This window comes from Motacilla alba, chromosome 1 (assembly GCF_015832195.1).
Source record: "Motacilla alba alba isolate MOTALB_02 chromosome 1, Motacilla_alba_V1.0_pri, whole genome shotgun sequence".
Classification (NCBI taxonomy): domain Eukaryota; kingdom Metazoa; phylum Chordata; class Aves; order Passeriformes; family Motacillidae; genus Motacilla; species Motacilla alba.
Window position 1 is genome coordinate 83,122,241 of NC_052016.1, and position 26,149 is coordinate 83,148,389.

General features: G+C 38.1%; 1 protein-coding gene across 1 annotated transcript in view; it reads left to right on the forward strand.

The window, feature by feature from the left end:
• Positions 1 to 26,149, forward strand: part of GPC6 (glypican 6) — a gene marked incomplete at its 5' end in the record, with an annotated part of 732,861 nt that overhangs the window by 502,061 nt on the left and 204,651 nt on the right. The window contains one exon of the mRNA XM_038143686.1: positions 19,349 to 19,514. Within this exon, the coding sequence (XP_037999614.1) occupies positions 19,349 to 19,514 (166 nt within the window). The remainder of the gene's footprint in view (positions 1 to 19,348; positions 19,515 to 26,149) is intronic.

A 26,149-nucleotide genomic window follows, 5' to 3' on the forward strand; every position in this document is an offset into this window, starting at 1 on the left:
TAAGTACTGAGCAAACGTGTCCTTTTCTGGATGTCTGGCAATGAGAAAAGGGACAAAGCACATTGTAAAGCTGACTTGTCAACTCAAACTCTCCCTAAACCTTTCTTATATTTTTATATGGATGCTAGATAATGCTGTAGAGTAGATTAAGCTTTACTACTCACCATTATGCTTTTATTGAACCTCTAAAACTGAATATTATAGAACCATTGTCCAGTTAAGTAACAAGGATAAACCTTTTCTTTGGTCATAAAAACCCAAGCATTAATCCATATGAATGAAGATTAAGACAGAAATAAGTGCAGATTTGTCTGTCACTGATTTTCTAAAAAAAGAAGAGTGTTGTGTATTTTGTATAGTTTCTGGTTGAGCTGTTGCTTCCTCTCATATCTGAGTGATCTTGAATCCAGGAAAGCAAAACACATAATTAATAAGGAATATAGTACTACTAATTAGAAGGTTTTATTAAAACACCAGACTGAGTGGGGCAGTGGTGCACTGGAGGGAAAGAATGCCATTCAGATGGACCTTGACAGGCTTGAGAAGTGGGCCTGTGTGAACTTCATGAAGTTCAATACACCAGCTTAAAGGTCCTGCGCCTGGCTTGAGGCAATCTCAAGCACAAATACAGGCTAGGCAGAGAATGGATCAAGAATAGCCCAGCTGAGAAGAACATACAGCCCAGAAAGCTGAACACATTCTGGGCTGCATCACAAAAATTGAATGAAAAGCCTTTTCCTAATATCCAACCTAAACCTCCCTTAACAGAGTTTAATGCCATTTCCTGAGGTCCTGTCACTTCTCACCAGAAGTCAGAGATCATCAGATTAAGGGAGATAATTTCCCCCCTCTACTCTGCTCCTGTGAGAATCCACCTGGAGTACTGTGTCCAGCTTTGGGGACAGGAAGGATGTGAACCTGCTCAAGCAAGTCCAGAGGAGGGCCAGGTAGATGATCACAGGGCTGGAGCGCCTCCCATACAAGAGCAGGCTGAGAGAGTTAAGGTTGCTCACTCTAGAGGAGAGAAGGCTCCAAGAGAACTTAGGGCAGCCCAGCCTTCCAGTACCAAAAAGGGACTCACAGAAAAGCTGTGAGTCTCTTCCAAGGTCCTTTTTCCAAGGGCCTGTTATAGCACAAGGGAATTGGCTTTAAACTGAAAAAGGGTATGTTTATATTACACCTAAGGAAGAAGTGTGGGAGTGGTGAGTCACTGGAACAGAGAGCTTGCCAGAGAACTTCTGGGTGCAGCATCACTGAAGTGTTCAAGGCAAGCCTGGATGGGGATTTAAACAATCTGGTGTAGTGGAAGGTGTCCTGCTCATGGCAGGGAGTTTGGAAATAGATGATCCCATCGAAAGGTCCCATCCAAACCAAGACATTGGAAAAAACTCAAAGAGTTCCTTGATATGGATATTATGATGTGAAAAATTGCATCAACAGGTTTTGCACTTCCATGTTTCACAACACGTAGATATGGGAACATAAAAGAGCAATTAAATATGAGGCACTGTCTCTGCTCTGTTGCTACTGCCTTCAGAGTCTGAATGCTGAGCTTCAGGGACAATGCTGAGTCTGAAAACTAAGGCACCTTTTTGGTAGTCAGCTGGCTATGCCATTGCTCAGCCAAAGACAGAAAACAATCCAGTATCTAAGAGAGAACAGCTCTGGCACCAGGCTAAATGTGAGCTGTAACGTGCAGGATAAGACCTTCCTTGGATATTGGAACAAGGCAGCAAGGGCACACTGAGCTTCAAAAGCCAGAGTGCTTTTAATCCTCTAGGAAAGCAAAGAATCTGAATCTGATTCTTTTTATGAAAAGATACGGTTATTGTATTGACTTTTTCAGAGAGGGCGGACAATGAGTTTTCTGTACGATTTAATGAAGTATCACCAGAGAAGATATTACATAATATGAAATCTTTAGACAAGATTGAAAGACCACATTTTGTATTTCCAGAATGGTAAGGATTCATTGCAGCTTCACATTTCCTAACAAACCCTGAAGTGAAAACGATGTCTCTCCATAAATCCTACTGTATTATTTGGACAGGGAGCTGCTTTATGCTCGCATTCATCTGGTTTTAAAGCTATAAAATAGTATCCACAAAATTTTCTGAAGCATTTCATTTTTTAGTAAATCTGTAGAGTTGTAAGGATTGGGAAGCCTTTTGTATTTGCAAGAGCAGAAAGTCTCAGGCAGCAAGTACAATCTAAGCAAAAGGAAAATGTATTGCAGGTGCTGATCATTGACTGGGAAAAGATCAGAAGGTTCTTTGCACATGAAAAAAATACACATCACCAGCAGGGCCACAAGTTTGAAAGTAATATTGCAGCACGTTAGTCATGTTCAGTTTATTTTCTATGTGTCTCAGTTTATTTTCTATGTGTCTGTATGTTTTTTCTTAATAGTACTTTTTTGGATTTATGACTGCAATCAAAATGCAGCATTCACTTCCAAGGAATATGCAAGGCTTCAAGTAAAAGGAAATTGTTTTTCAGCAAAGGCTCAGATAAGTTAAACATATAAGAGTTTCATTTAATGGTTTTATGTGGAAGATACTCTTGGGCAAGGCTTGTTACATCCATTACACCTTTTTTAAACGGAATATCATGTCTTGTATATGTGAATTCTGTTGAATACCATGAGTCCCAGGAAGCAGCCACTGAAGCCTTTGGAAAGGGGAAGGTAGAAAACCCTTCTATTTTAAAGGGAAGGTTATAGTCGAGGTTAATTCAGAGTGTCATGAAAGTGTGTCTGTGACAAGATTTAGTGACAATGTAAGGCCAAATTAATGCAAGATCAGTGGCCTGACTATTGATTCTTATCATGGGATCCTGCTGAAATGAAGTCATTATTTAATTACACTTTTACTTACACTATAAATGGTTTCCAGAATAGACTGCACTTGATTTTGATGTCTGCAGCTCCATCTTCACTTTTCTTTTGTGACCATAAATAATTAGAGAATTAATATAAGCACTCCACAAAAATGTTCATTTATTGTACTTCACATGCTGTCATTCTCCCAATGTTTTGATCCTTCCATTCAGAACAGTTTCTGATGCCAAATAATTCTGGGTACAGAAGCCTCTGAAGACTGTGAAACCAAAATTTCTCCAGATTTTATTTTAAAAAATCAGTGCTTGAATGGTTTTCCTTTTCTTCTTGAGTGTTTTAAAATATTTTCTTTCACTATCTCTTGAAGTACACTAAACTTACTGTTTGTACTAAAAGAAGTAACTTAACTGGGACCTAGAAAAACCTAATAAATGCTTTATTGGGACTTAAGATGCAACAGCAAGGCTTTGCTATAGAAATCTATATGGGAAAGCTCAAGCACCTACAAAATATCAGCAACATTCACTGAACAGCCAAAATTGCATTGTTTCCCTATTTTATATTATCAATTATCAATATCAAATATTTATATTTGATTCTCTTGATTCTGAATCAGATCTGTTTGGAAAATGTGTGGTAATAAAACTTGTAATTAATTCAGGTTTAATTTGTCTTATGGACCAAGCCCCACATTTTTATCAAATTACACATATTTGAAAACCCAGCAATTGAGAAAAATAATTGCAATGGTTCTGTGTTAATAGTTGGATTCTTAGACATTTTTTCCACCCTTATGATGCCATGAAAATGTGACTGATTGTCATTGTAATGCTACTGTTTGAAAAGTAACATGTAAAACTGGAAAGAATTCACATTTTAAATGCAGGATTATGTTTGTCATTTTTAGAATATGGAAGTATCCACTTCTGTGCTTGTATAATGCAGTGAAAACACAATTTTGCTCAGAACAAGAATCTTAAATAAATAGTAATTTTGAGGAAAAAAATCTCAGCTCAGTGGAATTAAGTTTCATTAAAAAGTTGGTAAGAGATTTAGAATCATAGAATATTGAGTTGAAAGTGACCCACAAGGACACAGCTTGTGGTCTCACATAGGACCACCCCAGGAGTCACAAGATGTGCCTGAGTGCATTGTTCAAGCACTTCTTGAATTCTGTCAGGTGCTGTGACCACTGCCCTGGGGAGCCTGTTCCAGTGCCCAACCACCCTCTGGGGGAAGAACCTGTTTCTAATATCCAACCTAAACCTCCCCTGACACAACTTCTGGCAATTCCCTCAGTTCTGTCACTGGTCACCACAGAGAAGAGATCAGTGTCTGCCCCTTCTCTTCCCCTCATGAGGAAGCTGTAACTGCAATGGGGTCTCCCCTCACTCTCTGCTTCTCTTGGCTGAACAGACCAAGTGACCTCAGCAGCTCCTCATATGGCTTCCCCTCTAGATCCTTGACCTTTGTGACACCTCCTGTGTACACCCTCTAATAGCTCTATATATTTCTTTTATTGTGGTGCCCAAAACTGCACACCAGATTTGAGGAGAAGCTGCACCAACTAAGGCTATAGCAGAACAATCCCTTCTCTTGACCAGCTGGTAATTCCAATTAATCAGATAAAGTGAGCAAAATTAACCTTTTTAGTTTTGATCAAAGCAATGAGTAAAATCAATCTTCAGAATTTAATCTGCTTTTGATTGTATCCCACCATATTTACAAAAGCTTCATCTCCACTACTACCTTTTTGTTTTGTACACTGCATTTTTTTCTTTTAAATAAAAGAATATAAACCTAGATCTTTTATAGAGCATGAAAGATAAACATGTAACGAAATAGAACCAGCCTCTGCAAGACTGTACTGTACTCTAAGTCAGATGTCTAACTCTTATTTAACTCATATTGTGGACTTTTCTGTTTGGAACATTATCCTCATTTTAAAACTTCTCTTATGAGAGAGAAAGAGAAAAATCAACTTCTTAGATGAGTAATTAATGAAAGAGCTTCCTTTAATAACCATCTTGAGTTGTCACTTGGTATGTAGGCATTCAAAAAATAAACAAATAAAATGCAGTGCATAAGGGGTTTGCTTGCTCATTCAGTAGTGTGTGATTAGCCATTAAATGATAATGCAGCAAGATCATTATGTTAAAACCCATAATACTGAAGAAATTTCTTTTCTTTCTTGTGCACCTATGTTCATAAATAATACTGTTAAAATTCTCACATTTTTCAACTACTACAGAGGGAATATATAGATTTTAATTGGAGTAATAATATGTAAAGAATTTTGTTAGAACTTTTTTTTCTGAATGAAGAAATACAGCTATAGTGAATTTTTTTCTGGTTCAGCTTGTCTTTCAGTGGCCTTGACAACAGTAGGGTGAGAGAGAGGAGTGGGAAGAGAGGCTGATTCTTGTGCTTCAGGATTTCAATCTTGGCTAAGTGTATTTTCTTTTGTCTTTATTTTTTTTTCATTTCTTTAACTTCTTCTCATCGTAATAGGTGCCCAGCAGTCTTTTTGTTCCATCTCTAGCAGCAGCAATGTCACTGATCTCACCATTTTGTAACCATGTCCACACAGCCAGTCAGGAGTCTTATAGGTAGAACAAGATATAGGAATGGGAATGACATATATGGGTTGTAAAGGGCTGATTGTATTAAGAATCCACTTCCTGGAGTCATCTTGTTCAAGGGAGCATTTCTGCAACATTATTTGTACATTTTTGTTCCAATGTTATTTGCCAAAGCCGTCTTTTTAAAGCAGTGCTGATTTCACAATGGTATTCCTGTTGTCTTCTTCACTGAAGGTGAATAATATTGCTGCACTGAATAATATTGCATCTCTCCTATCTTGTGAAATACCTTTTTGTTTTGGACACGACAGACTTTCCTTCCTTTTAAAAGGTTTGGAAAGAGGTTGTGGTAGGGTAGCTGACAGTTCATCCATACCGGAGATGATAAGGATGAGACATCATTCTGCAGGCATTATAAATGGATATCTGGCACTGAGAGTACCTTTATGGTTTGAGAGTGTTTATCCCTGTGGTTCTGGAAACCAGACCACTAGGTGGATTACATTGCTGTACATAAATTGTATTCCAGCATGTTTAATAAATCAGGTGGCTTAATCAAATAAAGACAAATGGCAATGGAATAGCTTAAATACAAATTTACTGCCAGGTAGCCATTAAAAAGGATTAGATATATTTTCCCTTTACTGGGTTTTCTGACTTAGCCAGCAATAAATTCCGTCATTTCTCACTTAGAGACATGGGTCAAATTGTTATTCAGTCCAATCTGTGTGGTCTTTTGAGGTTCAAGATGAATGGGTTTTTTCATCCAGCAAGGACTGACATCTTGTTTTGCAAGCTGTAGAGATTCTTTCACTTTCTTAAAGGAGAACTTGGTGTGCTGAGGGAGAAATACAAAAATCCTTTCCTTGGTCTAGTTGCAGGTGTGTTAAGGACCAGTGCAGTCAACAGTACAATCAAGACTGCCCTGTTTGGTTTTTTTTAGAAAGACTATGACAGTCAGCTGGGAAGAATGACACCAGCAGGGACACGGGCAGTCCCAGGTACAAACCTTCCCCTTCTGCACTGTGAGTCAGGCTGAGATTTCAGGAGTTCTCCACACAGAACATAGCTGCAGCAGCTGCATCAGGCCCTCAGTTGAGGGCTGGTATTGTGGCCACTGACTGCATCACCAGAGGAGCTGTGGAAGCATGAGAGATCCAGAGACCACCTAAAAAAGGATGAAAGCACACAGGGTGGTTTTACGCACAGATATCACATCCTCACACGCAGTCACGATGTGACCACAATACCTGGAAGCACTGCACTTTTGGGTTGATGCATGGAGTGGATGGAGGAAATGATTACTCCTTCCCATGTCTTCCAAATCCATTTAATACAAAATCTTTAATCTGGGGTTGTATCAGATAAAAAAGTGATAAGAAAAAGTGATGCACTTGATCTTAGCCAACAGCTGGGAAGTGTGCATCTGGGACAGGGGCCTCAGTGCATACTGCAGAGCACTTCTGCCCACTGAGGATGATATAGGATCAGTACTTCCAAGGGCTGTTGACAGATCTAAAAGATGACACATAAAAAAATGATTTCTTCACCTGAGAAAGAAAGAACTGTAAATCAATACAATTACAGTAGTTCACAGAGATAACTGAAATTGCTGAGGTTTAAATTCCTCTGGCAAAATTTCTGAGCAAAAGAAAATATTTTTAGGCTATATTGTTTACCTCTGTAATATCCTCTTTTATTTTTCTCATTTATAGATCTGCTGCCTCTTAGATACACAAAAAGAATTTTCTTGCTCAGTTTTGGGTAAAGGAAAAAGTAATCTGAATAACATCTTACCTGCTGAGAATTTATGAGGAACAAGATATTAAAAATATTTCCATATGGTTGTAGACACTCTTTCTGGTTTGTGCATCAAACTAAAATTCAGGGTAGGCTAAATGAAGATTTAATAGTAAATTTCACATACAGTCCATCTCTAAATAAAAGAAAAAGTAAATCTGATTGTCAGATATATTTTAATAGATTAAGTTTGATCTGCTTCCTGCAGGCATAAACAAATAACCAGCTTAAACTTGACAAATTGTTTTTTATTTGATACTTGCTTCTTTCAAACAGATGCTACAATGTCCTTACTTTCCACTGGATTTATTTCCCAAAAATTACAGTATCCAGAGTACATTATTATAATACTAGGTATCATAAAAGCAATTTGCTGCTGCAGTTCACCCTTCTGCTACCAGGGAACAGACAATGTGTTTAATTTTAGGTTTTTCATACATTATTTCAGGTTTTCTTATGTTTATGTGGATCTGAGTGTGAAGAAGGAAGAAAGTTGAATCTTTTACACAGGACTAGTTTGTTTTAATATGTAAAACATTCTCTGGGAAATTATACACTTGACTTCATATCATGTAGCCATCCAGTGTACTTTGGACCATGTTTTTCTTTAGTGCACAACTCAGAGACAAAATGCTGAGAAGAATCCTTTTTCATAGAAACATTTATTCTCCTAACTATTCTTGTTTTAATCCCCTCCCTATGTTTCTGTTGTAGTGTCTTGGAAATAGGACACACAGACACTAGGGAGGATCCCTCTGTTTTTATATTTTGTGTCTGGAGGTACGGAGTTAGGAGGAAGAGATTAAAAGGGAAATAAAAGAAAATAAAATTATGAGATGAAGATTTACTCTCAGCTATGCAGTTCTAAAAACTGCAAGTGCGATACTCAGCAGAAATGTGAGCACACATCCCATAAACAGGTCATTCCAGACCATAGTCATCATCCCAAGGTGCACTTGATCGTCTGCTAAATATTTCATATATGGTACTTATATTTACAAGTAGCTCTCTGAAAAGCTAACAAGAATATTAGAAAGACTGTAAAGGAGGAAATGTTAACATGGAGCTGTAGGATGATGTCACATGACTTGGGCCCACATAATGCGGTGGGCATTTATGGATCCTATAAATAGATGGTGAACTATTTTTAAAGTATCCCTTTGCTTCTGTGCTACACTGAATATATTACCAAGACTTTGTGATTGATTATTGGAACCCAGCAAAGTATCTGACTAGATCCTTTCCTTGTGCGAATACCTTCACGATCTGACATCCTTCTTCCCTTTAGAACTCAGGGAAATCATTAAATATTTCCGCATATCTGTAAATATTTCTGTACTTGCATGATTCCCACAGAATTTGTCTGACTGTCCTGTCTGTTGTGGTCCATCTTGTGCTTAATTCCCATCATGACATTAAAAAGGAGAATAAGCAAAATATTGTATTCTATTCAGTCCCAGAAAATTGGCATCTTTTTTTTTACTGGACTGCAGGGTCTTCAGAAAACAGTCGCTCTTTAAAGCGGGCTTCCCATTCATTAGTGCCTTGATGACTGTGTGTTGTACTTAACCTGTCTCTGACATGGTGTGACCAGCTTATTGGGAATAATCAGAGTGAATGCTTTGTTTCAAAACTGAGCACTCTTTATTCGGTCTTTTGATTTTCATGGAGAAGGACCAAGAACATGAGCAACTTGAAAAATCTTGTTTGATTTCTGTTATAGGTAATAAATGATAAAGCTGAATTAATAAAACAAAAAAATAGGTTTTTATTTCGCGACCAAGATTGGGTCCCTGATAGCCACAATCAAAGGGACAGCGTTGAGCCTGGGATCGGCACTGAGTGAACACTGATCCAAACTCTACCGCTTCGGATCCCCTCTGTTCACGAATGTTGTCTCTGTTTGGTTAGTTTTTATACAGTTTTTTTTGCCCCGGGCAGAGTTTCTCCTACTCTTTTCATTGCTTTACATATTCATGTGGTCTTCTTTTCTCTGTGCTGGCTGGACAAAAGTGTTTCTGGGAAGTGATGGATGCTGATCGTAGAGTTACAGGAACTTGGTATCGGAATGTATGCTCCTGACACTCTGACTATCTCGATTGTAGATACTTATCGAGTATTCATCGCTTGAGTGTCTCCTGGGCTGTCCCGGGAAAGGGCCCATCTCCCTGAAGAGCCACGTCTTTTCGTTCGTTAATTAGGTCTTTGTCTCTGCTGCCACCCATGGTTTCGCAATTTGTGAAGCAATCTTTCCCCGGCTGCGGCTTGTGGTTTTAAAACTTTAAGAATTTTCGTACAAGCACAACTTATTTAATGTATATTTTACATAAGCACGAATTATTCCATAACATATATTACGATTTCTATATATTACAATTTCTATGGATATCCCTTAGCCTCTTTTCTCCAACAGCCCCAGGCTAGTAATGAAATTTTACCATTTGAATTTACCTGAAAAATGTTCAATATAGGACAATGATGAGGCTTAACAAGAAGACAAAGCCGTCAAACTTGGACTTTCCTGCTTCATTACTCCTACAATTTTATTTCTTTCTCTAGTAAAAATACCCTCCTTTTAGTACTGATCTACCTTTTGTCACTGTGAATATGCAGCCCAGACAATTCACCAATTACACAGGAAAACAGCTTGAGGGAATCTACATATCCTTACTTGCTGTTTCTAGGAGATTGCCACTGTCAACTAATTCTGATAATGATCATATTACTATTTAGTGACCACCTTACTATAAACTTTAAAGTGTCTTTTGCATCTTGACTCCATGTTTCTTAGAGCAGGAAGGAGCAGGAACAAGTTGGGTCAATCTGTCGTCACTTGTCACCTCGAATTATTGCATAACTTATCATCAGCCAAGACAGCCAATATTATGTATGCATTTATTTTTTTCTCATGAATGTGTTGTTGCTGACAGCGCACAAATAAGACATCTCACAGCCCTTTCCACCACTCTGAGTCATGCCCTTTTTAAGTCAGTGAAACAATTCACACATCAGTAGACTGTGAAGGAGAGGTGCTTGTGAGTACTTGTGAGTGATCAGAGCAGTTTTGCCTCACTCTCTCTCTCTCTGAGAGAACTGCTTTTCTTCGCAGGTGCTTTTTTGGTTGGCATGGTGAATCATAGGCAATCAGCAAGAATGCTCTCAGGTATATAGTCTGCATTTCAAACTTCGTGGGTGTTGCAAGTAGGATGACTGTGACCATTCTTCACATCACTCTCTTACCCAGATACTGCTGCACAAAACGTCTAAATGCACGATTTGATCATTATCTCCTGCTGTGACAGTTCTCTTTCTCTCAGAGCTTTCCCTTCTGCTTATCTGGGGGTTTGATTTCCAGATTATCAAGGACTTCCCTTTCTATTTATGATTTGTACCTGGGCAATACTTAACCTACTTCTCTATAGCAGTTTTTCTTTTCCTCACAGGGAGCACAAATCTGAAAGAAATGAGCCCACTCTCTTTTAAGTGAGAGGCAGTTTAGATTTTTTTTTGCTCTGAGAAGAAAGCAGAGTAGCTACTTTTTATTAAGAGAGTGTCTTAAAGTTTACGTTCCAGAAGAAATTATTGGGTTTGAAAGCCTAACAGCTGTGATATTCCTTCCTTGTTTCTGTGTACGGGAAAACTTTTCATCCTTTGGGAGTGGATGGAAGAAATTATTTCAGAGATTTTTCACCTTAGTGTTGTCCTCAAAATTCTAGGAAAGTAACAGATGGAATCTGTACCTCAAATTCTGTTTAATGTGGGATTACTCTTAAAACAGGCGAGAAAGATAAACATTCTTCCACAAAATTTGCAGGGCAGATTTTTCAGCTCAGTGATATCTCATGGGATGTAAATCCTTGTATATTTTCTCAGCTTGTGTGTTTGTAAGTCAAATAAATTTTCACTTCCACCAAGTTTGTTTTAATTTAATTATGTTTATGACAGGTAAAACAGGATTTAAGAACATTTTAACATTTATATCTGAATGTTCAAACATTTTATTTTGTAAAAAAAAAATCTTTAAAGTGTCATTCAGAAGTGAATCAAGAGATTAAAATATAAGCTTCACACAAAATATCTTGTGACTGCTGTTTTTCAAGTGGTTTTCTAAATTTAGATTTTCTGTGTTCAGATCATCTGATATGTAATTTTCCTAGTTTCCTAAAAATAGGGGAGGCTATTCTTTTTCTCTGTAAATAGGGCTTCAATCTCACCCAAGTAAACATCTGAACATTTTGTCCTTGTCTTTTTTTGCTCTTGACTTCTGTAGGGAAATTGTGAAATTCCACAACTCACCTCTCCAACAGTTATTTATTACTTGATGTTCAACCTCCTGCTGTAATCTCTTAGACTTCCAGCCATTATTTTCATATGGCCACTTTCACAATTACATGTTGTGATAACTTAGGCAAATTACAGATAAGAATGATGCCCATAGGCAGTGCTCAAAAATTCTGATGCATAACTTTTAGGGGTTTATATACTTAAGTCCCTTTATAAAGGAGTTCCATTTTTCCTTGTAATATTTCATGGTTTTTCATCTGCTAAATAGAGGGGCAATATTAGTACACCTTCCAAAATTATGCACATACTGGAACATGACTGAGATGACAAAATAAGTAAGAAAAATGCCTCAAATTTTAATAGGGGTTAGAAAGCAAAATAGTTGCCATGTTTCTTATGATTTCAAAGTCATGGATACTGGCAAAGGACATTTCAGTTGGACAAGAACAATGGCTAAAATTTCCTCTTCCTTCTTAGTGCTGCATGGTTTGTTATCAGGTAGTAAATGTGTCATTTTTATCATTACATGTAAAACTTATCTGTGGTTCAACTATATTGACCTAATTTTTTTTCTAATTATTTCATGAACTTCTTGTACTATACATAATATATTTGCCAGAAAAATTTTTTTTGGGATATTAATATATTAAAATTAAAATGACCATGTTTTGTTTCATCATATTAATGACATATACTGTTTCAGGATTGTGGGTATCTTGCAGCTGCTTAAAGAACTAGTTTTTTATTTTCAGTTTGATATAATTCAAGCACAAAGTCACAGGCACTAGTACAAAGCTGTAGTACTTAAACCAGCTCTTCTAGCTTCCAGTCAACTGGGATGAAATTGTTAATAAGATAGCTATTTTTGTCTTTAGGAGGTTAGTATTAGACTAGACTTTTGGTTGATATAAGCAAATATTCTCAAATTTACCTTCTAATACATAAATTTCTAACTAGGTATGGCTGATGCAATACTTCTATTTTTATATCAGATTGTGCTATAAAAGCAGTGAACTGAGGTATTGGCTTCTATGAGCCAGTCCGAAGCACTGAGAAGTACTTCAATAGAGCATTCAAAATCTTATTAATATTTCTATGTAGTTATAAATGGATACATACAGACATAATTGCAGCTGAAATGCACTGAAAAGAACTTTCTTGATACCTTAACTGTTAAATTAAATCTGCAATAACACAGTGTTCATGAAAACAGCCAAAATATGGACAAAAAGAAAATTTAATTACTTGGATCCAACGGTGAGCAGATCTTTTATGAAGAAAAAATTAGGGAAAAGGAACAAAAGCATCATTACCAGCTAAGCTTTACCTGCTTTTCTCAGTAATAAAAACAAACAACAAAAAAAATCAATAGGGAGTAATTGTAACATGTGGAGAATATAATGTCAAAGGTATATGGCAAAAAATAGTCACTGATTGTGCTGAAGTTTAGTCATTGTCCTGAAGTTAATTCAAGATGAAATTAAAGAAAAAGCTCTTAGGATGTGTGATCCAAAGGTTTCTAATAATCCTGTGTACCCTATAAAGTGTGCTTTGTGATACATCTCAGTCCGATCCAGGTTACATCATTGTTATGATGGGTGGTCAGAAATTACAGGTTTTGTCCTTAGGAGAAATTTTCTCAATAGTAGCACATTTAATGCAATTCTTAATCAAAGGTTTTTTTCTGCTTCCTTTTCTTCAGAAATCACAAGCATGAACAATTAATCCTTATTTCCCCTTTGATCTTTAAATAGAATATTTGATAGAAATGCTAGAATTAAACCGTGGAGGATTTGGGGACAGGAATCCCTAGAATTGTACCATGGAGTTCTCTACAGATTACCTTTCTGGTAAAAGAATGCAGGGAGACTTCTTGAATTTAGTCAAGACATTCAAATGTATGCAAGTTGAAACTCTGACCTGGCCACATACATAAGCATTTTATTGTACAAGGATAGTGAAGGGCCTAGAAGGGAAGCCACATGAGGAGCTGCTGAGGTCACTTGGTCTGTTCAGCCTGGAGGAGACTGAAGGGAGACCCCGTTGCAGTTACAGCTTCCTCATGGGGGGAAGAGAAGGGGCAGACACTGATCTCTTCTCTGTGGTGACCAGTGACAGAACTGAGGGAATTGCCAGAAGTTGTGTCAGGGGAGGTTTAGGTTGGGTATTAGATAAAGGTTCTTCCCCCAGAGCCTGGAACAGGCTCCCCAGCGAAGTGGTCACAGCACCAGTCTGACAGAATTCAAGAAGTGTTTGGACAATGCTCTCAGGTGTACCTCTTGGGAATGGTGCTGTGCAGGGCCAGGAGTTGGACTCAATGATCCTGATAGGTCCTTTCCAACTCAACATATTCTATGATTCTGTGACTCTAGTCCTATATAAACTCTTGAGATAATTAGGCCATTAATAAAATAATGCTTAGGAAACTTATTAATTTTTCTATCATTAAGTAGATGGACTATACAGAGATTCAAAAATAATTTAAGGATGCCAGTACCTCAGTTTCTCAGATAGCGTGCACCATTGCTTCACTGGACATACATCAGCTTGCTGAGTGGAAAGCTGGATGATTTAGCCGACACTCAAGTGTTAAAGACAGTGATTCCTCTCAAAATTCTCTCCACTTATGGACCATTTACATGGGATTGCAGGAACACACCTCACCCTCATCTTGAACACCAAATGGGAAAGAAGTTGAAATTCCCAGTTTTAATCCAGCAGCTTGAATATAAATGCATTTGTAAGGCTTGTGAAGAATAAAATCTAATCCTCTTCTACTTCAAACTATGGTCTGTTCTAGAGGTATTTTTAAAGAATATTTCCATGGCAAATTGGCTAGTTTGGCTGGTTCCTCCTAGCAGTTTCCCCTACAAGGTCTTCATGCTAAGGAGTGACTCCGTGGTTTCTAATGGGAGGAGCTCCTTTGGGTGCACAGGAAACATAGGAAGTATGTGTGTTCCCCAGTGTGATCTCAGTAGTGATTAATTTTGCTCATATTTGTCAAAATTTATTTTATGCCAAGAAATGACAGGTTTTGGATCTAAGTATGGTGTATGGACTTACTCTGTGAGTTTAGGTACATTCAATATAACTTTGGAAGAACACCCCTACCTTATTACCAGACAACACATACCAGCTACTCTGGTAAGAAATCTCCTATGAATAAAAGAGAAACCATGTCTCAACATATTTGATCCTTCTAAAGGTGACCAGTTGTTTAATAAGTTTCTCTGATTTTTTTTATCAGAAAAAAAGATTTATGTTCATATACTTGACAAAGCCAAGGATTTTTATTATAAAAACAGGTCAAATACATTATGGAGCAGTCTGCAAATGCAGTGTTACAAGAGAGTAAAATTTCCTGGCTTTTACCCAAATAAGTTCTCTCCTCAATTATTTATATTTGCAAGTTCACCATTGCAAAATCTGTCTTCTAGATGAAACAATATTCCTCCTAGACTTTCTGAAGGGGGAAAACAAGTGTTCAGTAATGAAGCCCTTAAGAACATTGCTTTTGGGGGGTTTTGCATGTATGCAAAAACATGCATTTAGGTAAAGCTGAAGCTGTCAGAAAATGTTACAAAATGCAGTAATGTAACATGTCCTGAAGCTACTAGGCTAAATCAAAGCTCAGAAAGGCACTTTTCTGATGTGCTGTATTCCACGTACGCTTACGCTAAAATGAAGCTGTCCTCGTCAGTCAGGGAGACAGCATGCAGTAGTTAATGACTCCTCTATAGCAGTTTCCCCAGTTATGTCATTCTGTGTGATCCAACTGATTTATATGATTTACGTATGAACCAGTTATTTCTAAACTTTGAAGTCTATGCAAATTTCTCTGCTGCGATTATTGTAGAGCCAATTGCAACGTGCTTGAAAAGACAGAAAAAACCAAAGCTGCACCCATCAAAAATGTTACTTACAGAAAAAACGTTGAAACTCCTGAGCTGACAAACAGCTCTCCTGAAGAAATGCAGGTTTTGAGCTTTTGAACACCTCTTAATGAAATTAATATCTGCTTTTTGGCTGGTCTGCAGAAAAGTACTTAAGTGTGAGAGACTCTGAATATTATTTTCTTTTAAGATGGAAATGAGAAGTGGGCTTTCAAAACGCATTTCATAGCATTTTCCTGCAGCAAGAAAATCAACTGTCTTTGATAATCTCCAATTTCCGGAGTTCATAGCTTTCTGAAATACTCACACATCAAGTTGAATTCTTTTTATATTTTGGTTCTTACCAAGATTTCAGAATCTTAGACCAAAATTTTACTGGTTTTTGCATGAGAGATAAGTCAGCTGTTGTTGAGGAAAGAAAAAGATCTAACTGTATTGTTTGAAAACAAAGATACAGAAAAAACAGCTGAAGCTGAGAACTGAAATCTGGCTGCTCACTGAAGACTAGGTTCAGAAAAGCACTTAACTGCTGTAATACAGCATTTAACTTTTAGCCTTCAGACTTCTAAAGTAGTTGTGCTAATGGTAATATTTCCCTGAGCCACAGTTTGGATACCTAAAGGCACACCAGAACTGCTAAGTGACAAGTGAATATGGAGGAGGATTGAGAATGGGACTCATCCCTTGCTTGAGTCACAGCCTAATTGTTACCGCTCTTCACAGGTGTGTTTTGGACCTCTCCACCTGTCTCTCCATGCAATGCACTTTAGGTAGGATAGACACTGTCTCCAGAAACCTGAATGAAGCTATCTGTCTTGTTGTGGCCCCCTCCCTTCTTTCAACACTGAGCAGATTAAAGTCTAAGCCCTGTGAAACCTCCCGTCTCACTTCAAAACACACAACATTATATTTAGCTTCCTTTTGCTCCCACTGTCTGCACTACTGACTCCTATTATTCAGAACACTTTGAGCTGAAAAATAACCACCCAAAATAATAATTGTGTATTTTAGTCACTCAGGCAAGTAGAATCCTGGGGAGGTGTAGTGCCAATACGATGTGGTAGTATGGGATGAGGCCAGCTTGGAGCAGAAGGTGTGAGCAGTAAGGGAAGTGAATGCAAGCCAGCAGGCACAGCAATTCATCTGTGCTTGTATTTTATGTCACCAATGTAGCATAATCTGAAACCAAGTTCTGCAACATCCAGCTTGATCAGCAAGGATCTGCTTGTGCTAGTCTTTGTCAGAGGATGACTTAGATAAGTCAGACGCAGATATAAATAATATGACAGAGGCTTCTGTAGAAACCTTCTCCATCTGCTCTTTGCTTGGACCCACCTCTTGGCTGTTTCTCTTAAAAAAGATGTTACTTCACTCCTAACATAAGCAGAGGACCTTGCTTTCTTGTAAATGCTGTTAATGATGCCACCATTTTGTATGAGATATTAAGACAGGCAAGATATGAGACACCTGCGAACTGCTCATTCTTTTTGAGTGGTTGGAAGTTATCTTGACTTCTTCACAGTGGAGTGTGACCAGAAGTACTCTGTTAAAGGACTTGTGTAATGTGACAAGAATTTAAGATTCACAGGGCCTGTGTAAACAGGTACTTCAACTGGCCTTTAGGGTCCTGTTCTAGCAGATGTGGGACATGATCTGGATCTCTGGCAGAGTAAAGCACGATCGCTAGTTTCCTCTCAGATTGCTCTTGTTATAAAATAAGGCTCACATAAATATTGATGGAATCTGCCCGATATAAAGACAATATAAGAAAGGTAATATATAATGTAAAGACAGGGACTGCCTTCTCTCTTTTAGATGTGTTTTTCAAGAATTAGATTGACAGGACATTTTTGTGTAAGATGAAGATCTTACAGGTGTATGTCAGCACAAGTATCAAAGTGGATTTGGGAAGGTGTGGATAGGAAAACATGTGGATTCCAAAATCTAGGGGTCAACTAGGTGCTGATAACTTGGCATTGACAAGACTACCGGAACAGGAAAGAAGCATAACTTTACACATGAAAGGAACCCAACTGATAAAACTCTCAGTACTCACAAATGGAAATATCTCTGGCTTTAAGCAGCAATTTCAATGTAAATTTGGAGATTCTCTTGTTGACCATAAGTATAAGTATTCTGCTTTCTTCCTTCTGTGGTGCTAATCTTTTTGTAAAAATTGACCCGTTCTAGGTTTGGAGGTATACAGCAGTTGGATAAGTGACTCTAAAAAGTAGTTCTGGGCAGTGAAAATAATAAAGTCCACCTTTTTTTTTGAATTTGGATTTTCTGCTGTTCAATAAGGTGTTCAATAAGGAAGTTTCCCCTTGTGCTTTTTCTAACCAATAGGTCATTCATAGCATCATTTCCAATGTGGATTCTTTGATATCTATGAGGAACTGACCTCATGTTTCACCCTTTTCCTCAGTAAAGGCAATAATAGAGCCTCTCTTCTCTTTTTCTCTCAGCTGTCTATTTAAAAGAAAAAACATGTAGGATCTTAATGTTCTGAGACCTGAAGTGCTCAGTTAAATTTGATTGAAACTGGCTGATGGTTCAAAAGCTATTGGAAAAGGATGGATAAATATATACCTTCACACATACCTTCAGTGTTCTGCTAGTAAAGTGCAGAAGTTAGTCCCTAGAAAACTAAAGCAAAAATCCCTTCTGAGCATATTCAGAAGCATGTGCTATATCTCAAAATCATTTTAATTTAAAAATGTCCTGTGTAAGGACTATGTTCTGTATAGTTCTCTAAAAATCAACGATTTAACATCAAAAAGGGAGAAACAAATTTCGGAGAAAAAGAAAAGAAACACAATTTTAGTACAATCCTGATAATACAAGCGACATCAATCAGCTCAGCCTGTACCACTCTAGTGCAAAGTTAGATTCATGCTTTCAGCACAAGTTACCATTATTATGGAAAAATAGTTTAATCCCTTCAAATTCATATCAGTAGAGTTGCATTTATCATAAACCAACAGGTTGAGTGAAAGGAGTGCCTTTGCTTTGCAATCTCCTGTCCAGGAATTTTGAAATCACTGAGGAACCCACAGCTCTTTGTCATTGCTCTAGATTGTCAGTCCAGTATGTGATACTTGTGCCCCGCTGCACCATGGCAAGATGCTAACGTGAGTAGTTCCTAGTGTGCACTTTTAATCCAAGTTAGAAACTCTGGCCTGAAAATGTATATTTTACTAGTACATATGACTTTTAAAGTCTGAGATTAGAAAATTAAATACAGAAGAGAAGTTCACACACACTGACGTGCCATGCTGATGTGAAAATTGAAATGCATTCGAATGTCTATAATGCTTTTTGTGACTTGAGATGTCGAAAGCATACCAAAAAAAAAAAAAAAAAGAAAAACCCCAAACAAACCCTGTCTGATCTCTTTATGAATTTGTCTGAGAAGAAAGAAGGGTATTTTTGTCTGAAAACAGAATGATATCCCTTTGTCATCGTGTAGTTCAGAATAAATTTATAGAAATCATCCTGGATTATCCTGGATTTACTGTGCTTTAATAAAGAGGAGATTTTAATCCAGTGCCAGTGTGACTGACAGTTCTGGTTTACATAGGAATAGTGAGAAGCCTCCTCAGGATCCTCCATGCTAGGATCAGTCAGTTACTACCCAGATGATTCCCTGGATGTTTTTCCTTTGCTTTTCCAGGAGATTTTGTGTGGGAGGGCTGGGGTGGCAAGCGCTGCTGTCAGTAGGGGAGTGTTGATTTTTGCATTCCTGAAAGTTGCTGCTGTGCTAAATGAAGATAATTGGCAGGAATCGATTAGCTTTATAGGAGGGTGTTATTAAGGGTTGAGCTCTTTTCACAAATTGCCCCTTCTGCACTTACTGCTTGAGAGGCGTAATCTCAGCCATCCCGAAATTCACAGAGCAGGAGATTGATTTCCTCCTTTTTCTTTTTCTTTCCCTGCCTTAAACTCTGCAGGTCAGTCCCACCCCAGGGTGCATCCGGGCGTTAATGAAGATGTTGTACTGCCCTTACTGCAGAGGACTTCCCACTGTGAAACCTTGCAACAACTATTGCCTCAATGTAATGAAGGGCTGCCTAGCAAATCAGGCTGATTTGGATACTGAGTGGAATCTGTTCATAGGTAAGAAGAGTTTAAATATTAGTGGAAGGAAACTCTGGTAATATCAAATCTCTGCAGGGTTCTGTGAGGTTAGAAGATGCTGTTGGTCAATATTCAGAATGAAGCAACTGCAGATGCAGCTCACTTTTTAATTGAACTTCATGGCTTGCACTGAGAAACGACTGCTCGCCGTGCCCTAAGCCAGTCACATTTCACATTTCATATTTCCAAAGGAATGGTGTGGTGTTACGGCTCCTGAGCTGAATTATTACATGCCATTTGAAATGTTGAGAAAGATTTGGTTGAGGATTTGATAACAAGCTTAACATGGCAGAAATAATATGTATTACAACTGAAAACCAGGCTCTTGCAAGCTGAGAAGATAATAACATTGTATAACATCCAGTCAACATAAATCACAACAGCTGCTGTTCTTAATTCTGGTAGTATATAGTCAAAAAGCTTTTAAAGTTACATATGTGAGAAACTATTAATTCCTTATTCTTGCTTAAAATATGCTAACATCTCCCTTCCATTGTACTGAATAGAAAGTACCAAACATGCAATACCATGTTAGAACAGAGCAGAGTATTTACATTTAGGAAAAACTGCTCCCACAATTTATTCACATAATTCTTCACTCAAATAAATGAAGAATAAGAAAGAAAGAATTGTTCCTTAAAGAGCCATTCATCTGTCCTGTAGCAAAACAAAGCAAAACGGAAAACCAACCAATAAAAAAAAGCCCAAAACACACAACCAAAAAAAAAAAACCTCCCGAAGAGTAGCATATAACAAGAAATATTACTTTTAAGTTGCTTTTAGTGATAGGATAGGATGACAATTAGACAAGGCTGATGATAATATGGAAGGAATGGAACAGCTAGTTAGCCTAGACACTAATGAGTGTCATAATCTAGACTGGATTTTGAAAAAATAAATGCAGCTGGAAAAAATGGGATAACACTTTCTTTATTGCAGCTGAAGAAAGGAAATTTATTTTCTATTTTTGGAAAGATAAAACATAAGCAATCTCATTCTGCTTAATTTCAAACCCCACTGACCAATGTGACTTTGAAAATTTGACTCTGACTCATTCATGGATTTTTGCTTTACTCAGCAGTTCAAGATGGATAGGGAGAAGAAAACAAGATGAAAAATGAATCCGAGTATGAAAAGTGAAAACGAGCATTGAGAGTGCAATAAAAATAGCATGCAAACAACAACATTAAACAAATGATGTAGATACATTTGCCTTCCCAGGCTCTTGTGCTGGTTAAAGTAGTTGACATCAGAAACAGTGCTGTATGGAGGGATACCCATGGGATTACTGGAGTAAAAAGGAGAATCTAAACATCATCAGAAAGCTAATTGGCAGCCGATGGGAAAACAATTTTAACCTGTTAAGGACATTGCATAAGCTACTTCCCTTGTCATTGAATGATAAGCAAGTCCTGAAATGTCACTAATTCTGATTAAAAAAAATAATGTAGGCTTTTAAGAAAAGAAACCCCAAACATTTGAACTAAAATAAACAATAGAGTTTTTATTAAGACAAGCACCAGTTTAGACCCAGTGCTGGAAGTTAAGGTTTGAGCTGTTAAGAGACGATTTCCTTTTCTGGTGCTTTAAATTCAGTAAGAGTCCTGGGCATGGTGAGACATGTTGGAAAGTGTGGAAATGCTTACAGATTCAGACTTTCAGAATCTTTGCTGCAAAGCCCTTGTCTGCATCAATGTCTCTTTGGTTTTGATTGTTCTTGCTCTCAGAAAAGAAAAACTCCATGAAAGTTTGTATGTTATGTTAAAGCATAGTGCTAATTTATTAAATACCATGTCAGGCAGGCTACTATGCAATTATCCCTGCAGGTCAGTGATGACAAGGCAGTATACAGTAAAAATACATCAAATCATATTTCCTCTTTCTTTTAACTAAACAACTTTCCCTCTGTAACTTTATGGGGAAGAAAATAGAGGAGATACAAAGATTTTCATGTGTTTGGAAAAGGTATTCTGTTTTATCCCATTGGCATTTTATCCCAGAGGCATTTTATCCCACGCCTCTGACAGCTTTGCTGAAGATGAGGGTCCTTCCTTTATGAAAGACTGAAATGAGGCAAGTTGTCTCTGTCTCTGACAGCTGTCAGAGGCTTTCTAATAACACATGCAATTCCCTTAGTGGTAAACACAACAAAACTTCTACTCACTGAAATAAAACGAACAGCAGCATTTTACAGCACCGCTGAGCTATGAAAGATTGGAAATTACGCATGAGCAGTTTTTATTCCTGTTCCAATACTAGGAACCATGCACCAGTGAAAAAAAAGATAATTTTGTGCATTAACAGCTTCTGCCTAGGCAGGAATCCCAAATGTTAGTGCATATTCATACACAAGATAGTTTTGCTTAGCTCATAATCTGTGCATTGCAAAATAGTTTTGCTTAGTTCATAATCTGTGCATTGCAAGGTTGTTTTGGTAGAAGTTTGTACTAGGAGAAAACTCTCAGATATGTTTGTCAGTAGCTAAGTAAATCCTGTGGTTTGGACTGCATGTCCTGATGTTGCTCTGTAGCCACAGCAATGGTGCAACAACAGTCAAGATCTGCACCTGAGGAGGAGCAGAGAAAAGTAAATGAACTGTTTGACAACAGGATGTGTTGCATGTTTTACCTAGTTTATAAATATAGAAGTCAGGACTGAAATCACATATATATAGCACTAATAAATCTTGCCTCTACTTTCAAAGCTAGGGAGAGTGGGACAACTTCCCCTAAACATCTGGTGCTTTCTAAGATTTTATAGACTGTGAAAATTGGTAGGAGGTGAAACAGCTGCAGCAGCATGAAACATGGCTTATTATATATTTCCTGGTTTGCCACCTTAAAGTCTGTGTCCTTTTTGTGTAACGTTTCATTATAGGCTTTTTATATTTTGTTGCCTATATTATTGCATTATAAAATCCAAATGTTGCATATCTCATTCTAGCAGATCATCTGCAACTCAGAATTTTGCCTGAGAAAGGAAGACAGTCTTTAATATCATATTATAATTATAAAACTGTAATGAAAAAATGCTCCTTCCAGGTATCTATATAAAATATTTAAGAGGTATTTAAAAGTAAACCCGCCACACTGACTTTAAAAATGTGTATTTTGCAAAGCTTGCTTTTGATGTTTTGCCTGTCAGTTACCCATCATAATCTCCCTTGCACCAGTCTCAAGCAAAGTTAGCAAATGCAAGATAAAAAGCATGAGCAGAGGAACTGTACTGCTGAGGAAGGAGATCGCCTCAGGGAGGAGTTGGCTGATTCTGTGGAGTGGGGAAAAGGGGATTTTCTCTCTTATGGCCCAACAGATATAGTCAAAATTATTCTTCTCTCCATGGAGCTATACCAATTAACAGCAATAAGAATCAGGCATCCCACTGTTCATTCTGTCACAGAAACAGACGAGATGGATAAAATTATTCCCACTTACAAGAATTTAAAGGCCCTGTATCTTAGGGAATGTCATCCAATTTTAGCAAACTGTTGTTACTCCTCTTTCTCTTACTAACCTCTATTTAAGTGCCTGTTCCTATCTTGAGATTCTTTGTCTTTCCTTAACCTTAGCTTTCCCTGTAATTGGTCATTTATTTCCTTTCTGCTGCTCTGTTTCCCAAGCAAAAATGTCAGCTGAGGAATGAGCCCATCTCAGTGGACACCACACTTTCTCTGGGTATCCTCATTCAGCTTCAGAATCAACAGCTGTAAAAGGATTATTTCCATGGAAGCTAGTGCATCTCGTTCTGACAGCTGCCTTAATTACAGGTTCAGGATCGCAAAGTGGCCATAACCCATTTGTTTTTTTGGATAATTTCTTTCACAATTAGCCTTAGAGTTAAGTTTCTTCTGTCTTGAGACAAAAACATAGATGATTCTAAATCTGAAAATCTAGCAAGATTGTGGGCCAAATATGACAATCCTAATAGAATTAATTCAGCGCAACAGAAGAATAAAAATACAGGTAGTTGTTTTAATCATAGTAATTACTGTATCTGATCTTTTTTTGTGGAAATCCAAAGTAATTGATAAATGCTTTGTTGCTGTAGTTAACAATGAAGTGTAATGCCTGTGTAGCAGTGTTATCAGATGCAATCCATGAAGGTTTGACACTGCGTGGCTATTTATAATAGCAGAAATTAAAAGTCTTTTTTTTTTTCCTACAAATTGTTCAATGATAAATCAGACCCACCTCAACCATACCCCCATGTTTTATTAGGCAGGAGATTGTGGAAAACACTTCAAAAGTTGTACAGTAGCAGAGACTGCATCCCTGCCTGTGAAAAGGAGCCAAGAGTTTATGTCCACAGCTACCTCTCTGCTTAGAGTGGGGAGCAAGTGACTTTGCTCTGAGCGTGTTCCATAATTGATAAGCTCTGCCATGCAGTAAGGCAGATCAGCATGCAGGGTGTTCACACTGCAGGATTCAAGGCCTGCAGAGCTGAGAGCCAGACACCTCCTACTGCCTCCATCCTGCCAGGCTTCACGAAAAGAGAAAATCGTATCTGTGAGCAAAAGATTCTCCTCCCAGTGTTAAAATTATTTCTCTTATTGTCATTACAACGGCTCTGCATTAACGGCTACAACAGCTCTAATTTACATTCTACTTGTTGTGCTTTAAGAATCCCTTTTTTCTTCCCATCAGTATGGCTCAGACACTTACCTTTGGAGTTCTCCTGAGGAAGAGTACACCATGCAGACTCACTTAGAGCAACTAGATTATTTTCAGAAAAAGTACGCAATGAAAGCTTAACTACTTACTCCTAGTGAAAGTTTTAGTGATGAAAATATGCATTCAATTTCATTTACTGCTTACAAAAGCCCTCGTGTCTCTGTGCTTTCTCGGTTCCATGTGCAAGGATAAACATTTTCTGTTAATGCTTCAAGCGGCTACCCTGATTTGACTTTTTTAATGGCTTATTACAGGAAAAACTGTGTCTTCAAGATTCACTTTGGTTCAGAGAAAAATCAGTCTATAATACTAATAATAATCGTTTACTATTTTCTTGTGATTCTTATGAGATCTCAAAGCAACCTTCTCCAGTCTGAACAGCCCCAGCTTACTCAGCCTGTCCTTGTAGGGAAGATGCTCCAGTCTTCTTATGAACTTTTTGGTCCTCTGGATTTGCTGCATTCCATGTTCTTATGCTGGGGACACCAGAGCTGGAGGCAGCACTCTAGGTAGGGTCTCAGAAGAGCAGAGTGAAGGGGCAGAATCCCCTCCCTCACCATGCTGGCCGCTGCTTATAATGCAGCCCAGGGTTCTACTGGCTCACATTGAGTTTTTCATCAACCAGCACACCCAAGTCCTTCTCTGCAGAGCTTCTGTAAATCACCTCTCCAGGCAACCTGTAGGTGTGTCTGGCACTGCCACCATCCAGGTGCAGAACCTGGTGCTTGGCCTTGCTGAATTTCATTAGGTTCACACAGACCCACTTCTCAAGCTTGTCAAGGCCCCTCTCAGCTCCTGGATGGCACACCCCTTCCCTCCAGCATGCTGACCACACCCTGGTGCCAGCTTGGCATTGTCACACACACAAGCTTGGTGTCATCAGCAAACTTGCTGGGGGTGCACTCAATCCCACTGTCCCTGTCACCTACAAAGAAATTGAAGAGTATCAGCTGCTGACCCCTGAGGGACACCACTCATCACTGGGCTCCACGTGGACAATGAGGCATTGACCACAACTCTGCGTGTGGCCATCCAGCCAGTTCTTTTTCCACCGAGTGGTCCATCCATGAGACCCACGTGTCTCCAATTTGGAGACAAGGATGTCATGCAGAACAGTGTCAAACCCTTTGCAGGAGTCCATGCAGATAATGGCAGTTTCTCTGCTCTATCCACCAGTGCTGTAGCCTCGTCATAGAAGGTTGCCAATTTGTCAGGCATGATTTCCCCTTCATAAAGCAATACTGGCTCTCATCAAGTACCCCTTTGTTCTCCATGTGATTCAACATCGTTTCCAGAAGAATCTGCTCCATCTTTCCCTTTTATTTATCTTTGTATAATACACAGCAAAGGCTGGCAGTCTGTTGTAATGCTCACAAGGCAAAAATCTTGTCCTGGCTTAATCATGATAAGTAAGATCCAAATGAGAGGTTTTACCAATTTTAGTTACTTGGAACTTGAATATCTTTACCGCCCTCCTCCTTAATCCTTATATGAAGGTATACTGTGCTGTTTTTTATAGGTTAGCCTTTCACAAAGACTCTGGGAGAAAAAATAAGTTCTATTATTTCCTCCATGGGGTGCCATTATCCCAAAATCAGAATTTCTGGTAGAAATTCATCAATTTTGGTTTGTTGAGCATAGAATGGACACTTGAATACAAACACTACAAGTTTGTAATTTGCATCTTGTGCTCATATAAAAACTGAGAGACTACATGGGCAAGACAGCCTAAAACTCAAACCTGGAATATAAAGCCTTATTTTCAGTTACTATATTGTTTAAAAGTATTTAAAATTTTAGACTAAAACCATCTTTTCTTGCTTTCTTTCTGAGCCAAAATTATCATGACACCTCAAGTGAAACCACCTTTGCCAACTATCAGAATGAAATTAGGGAAAATTATCTTAACCTAATGCCTTTCATCTTTTCTGCTTACTTCTTAAA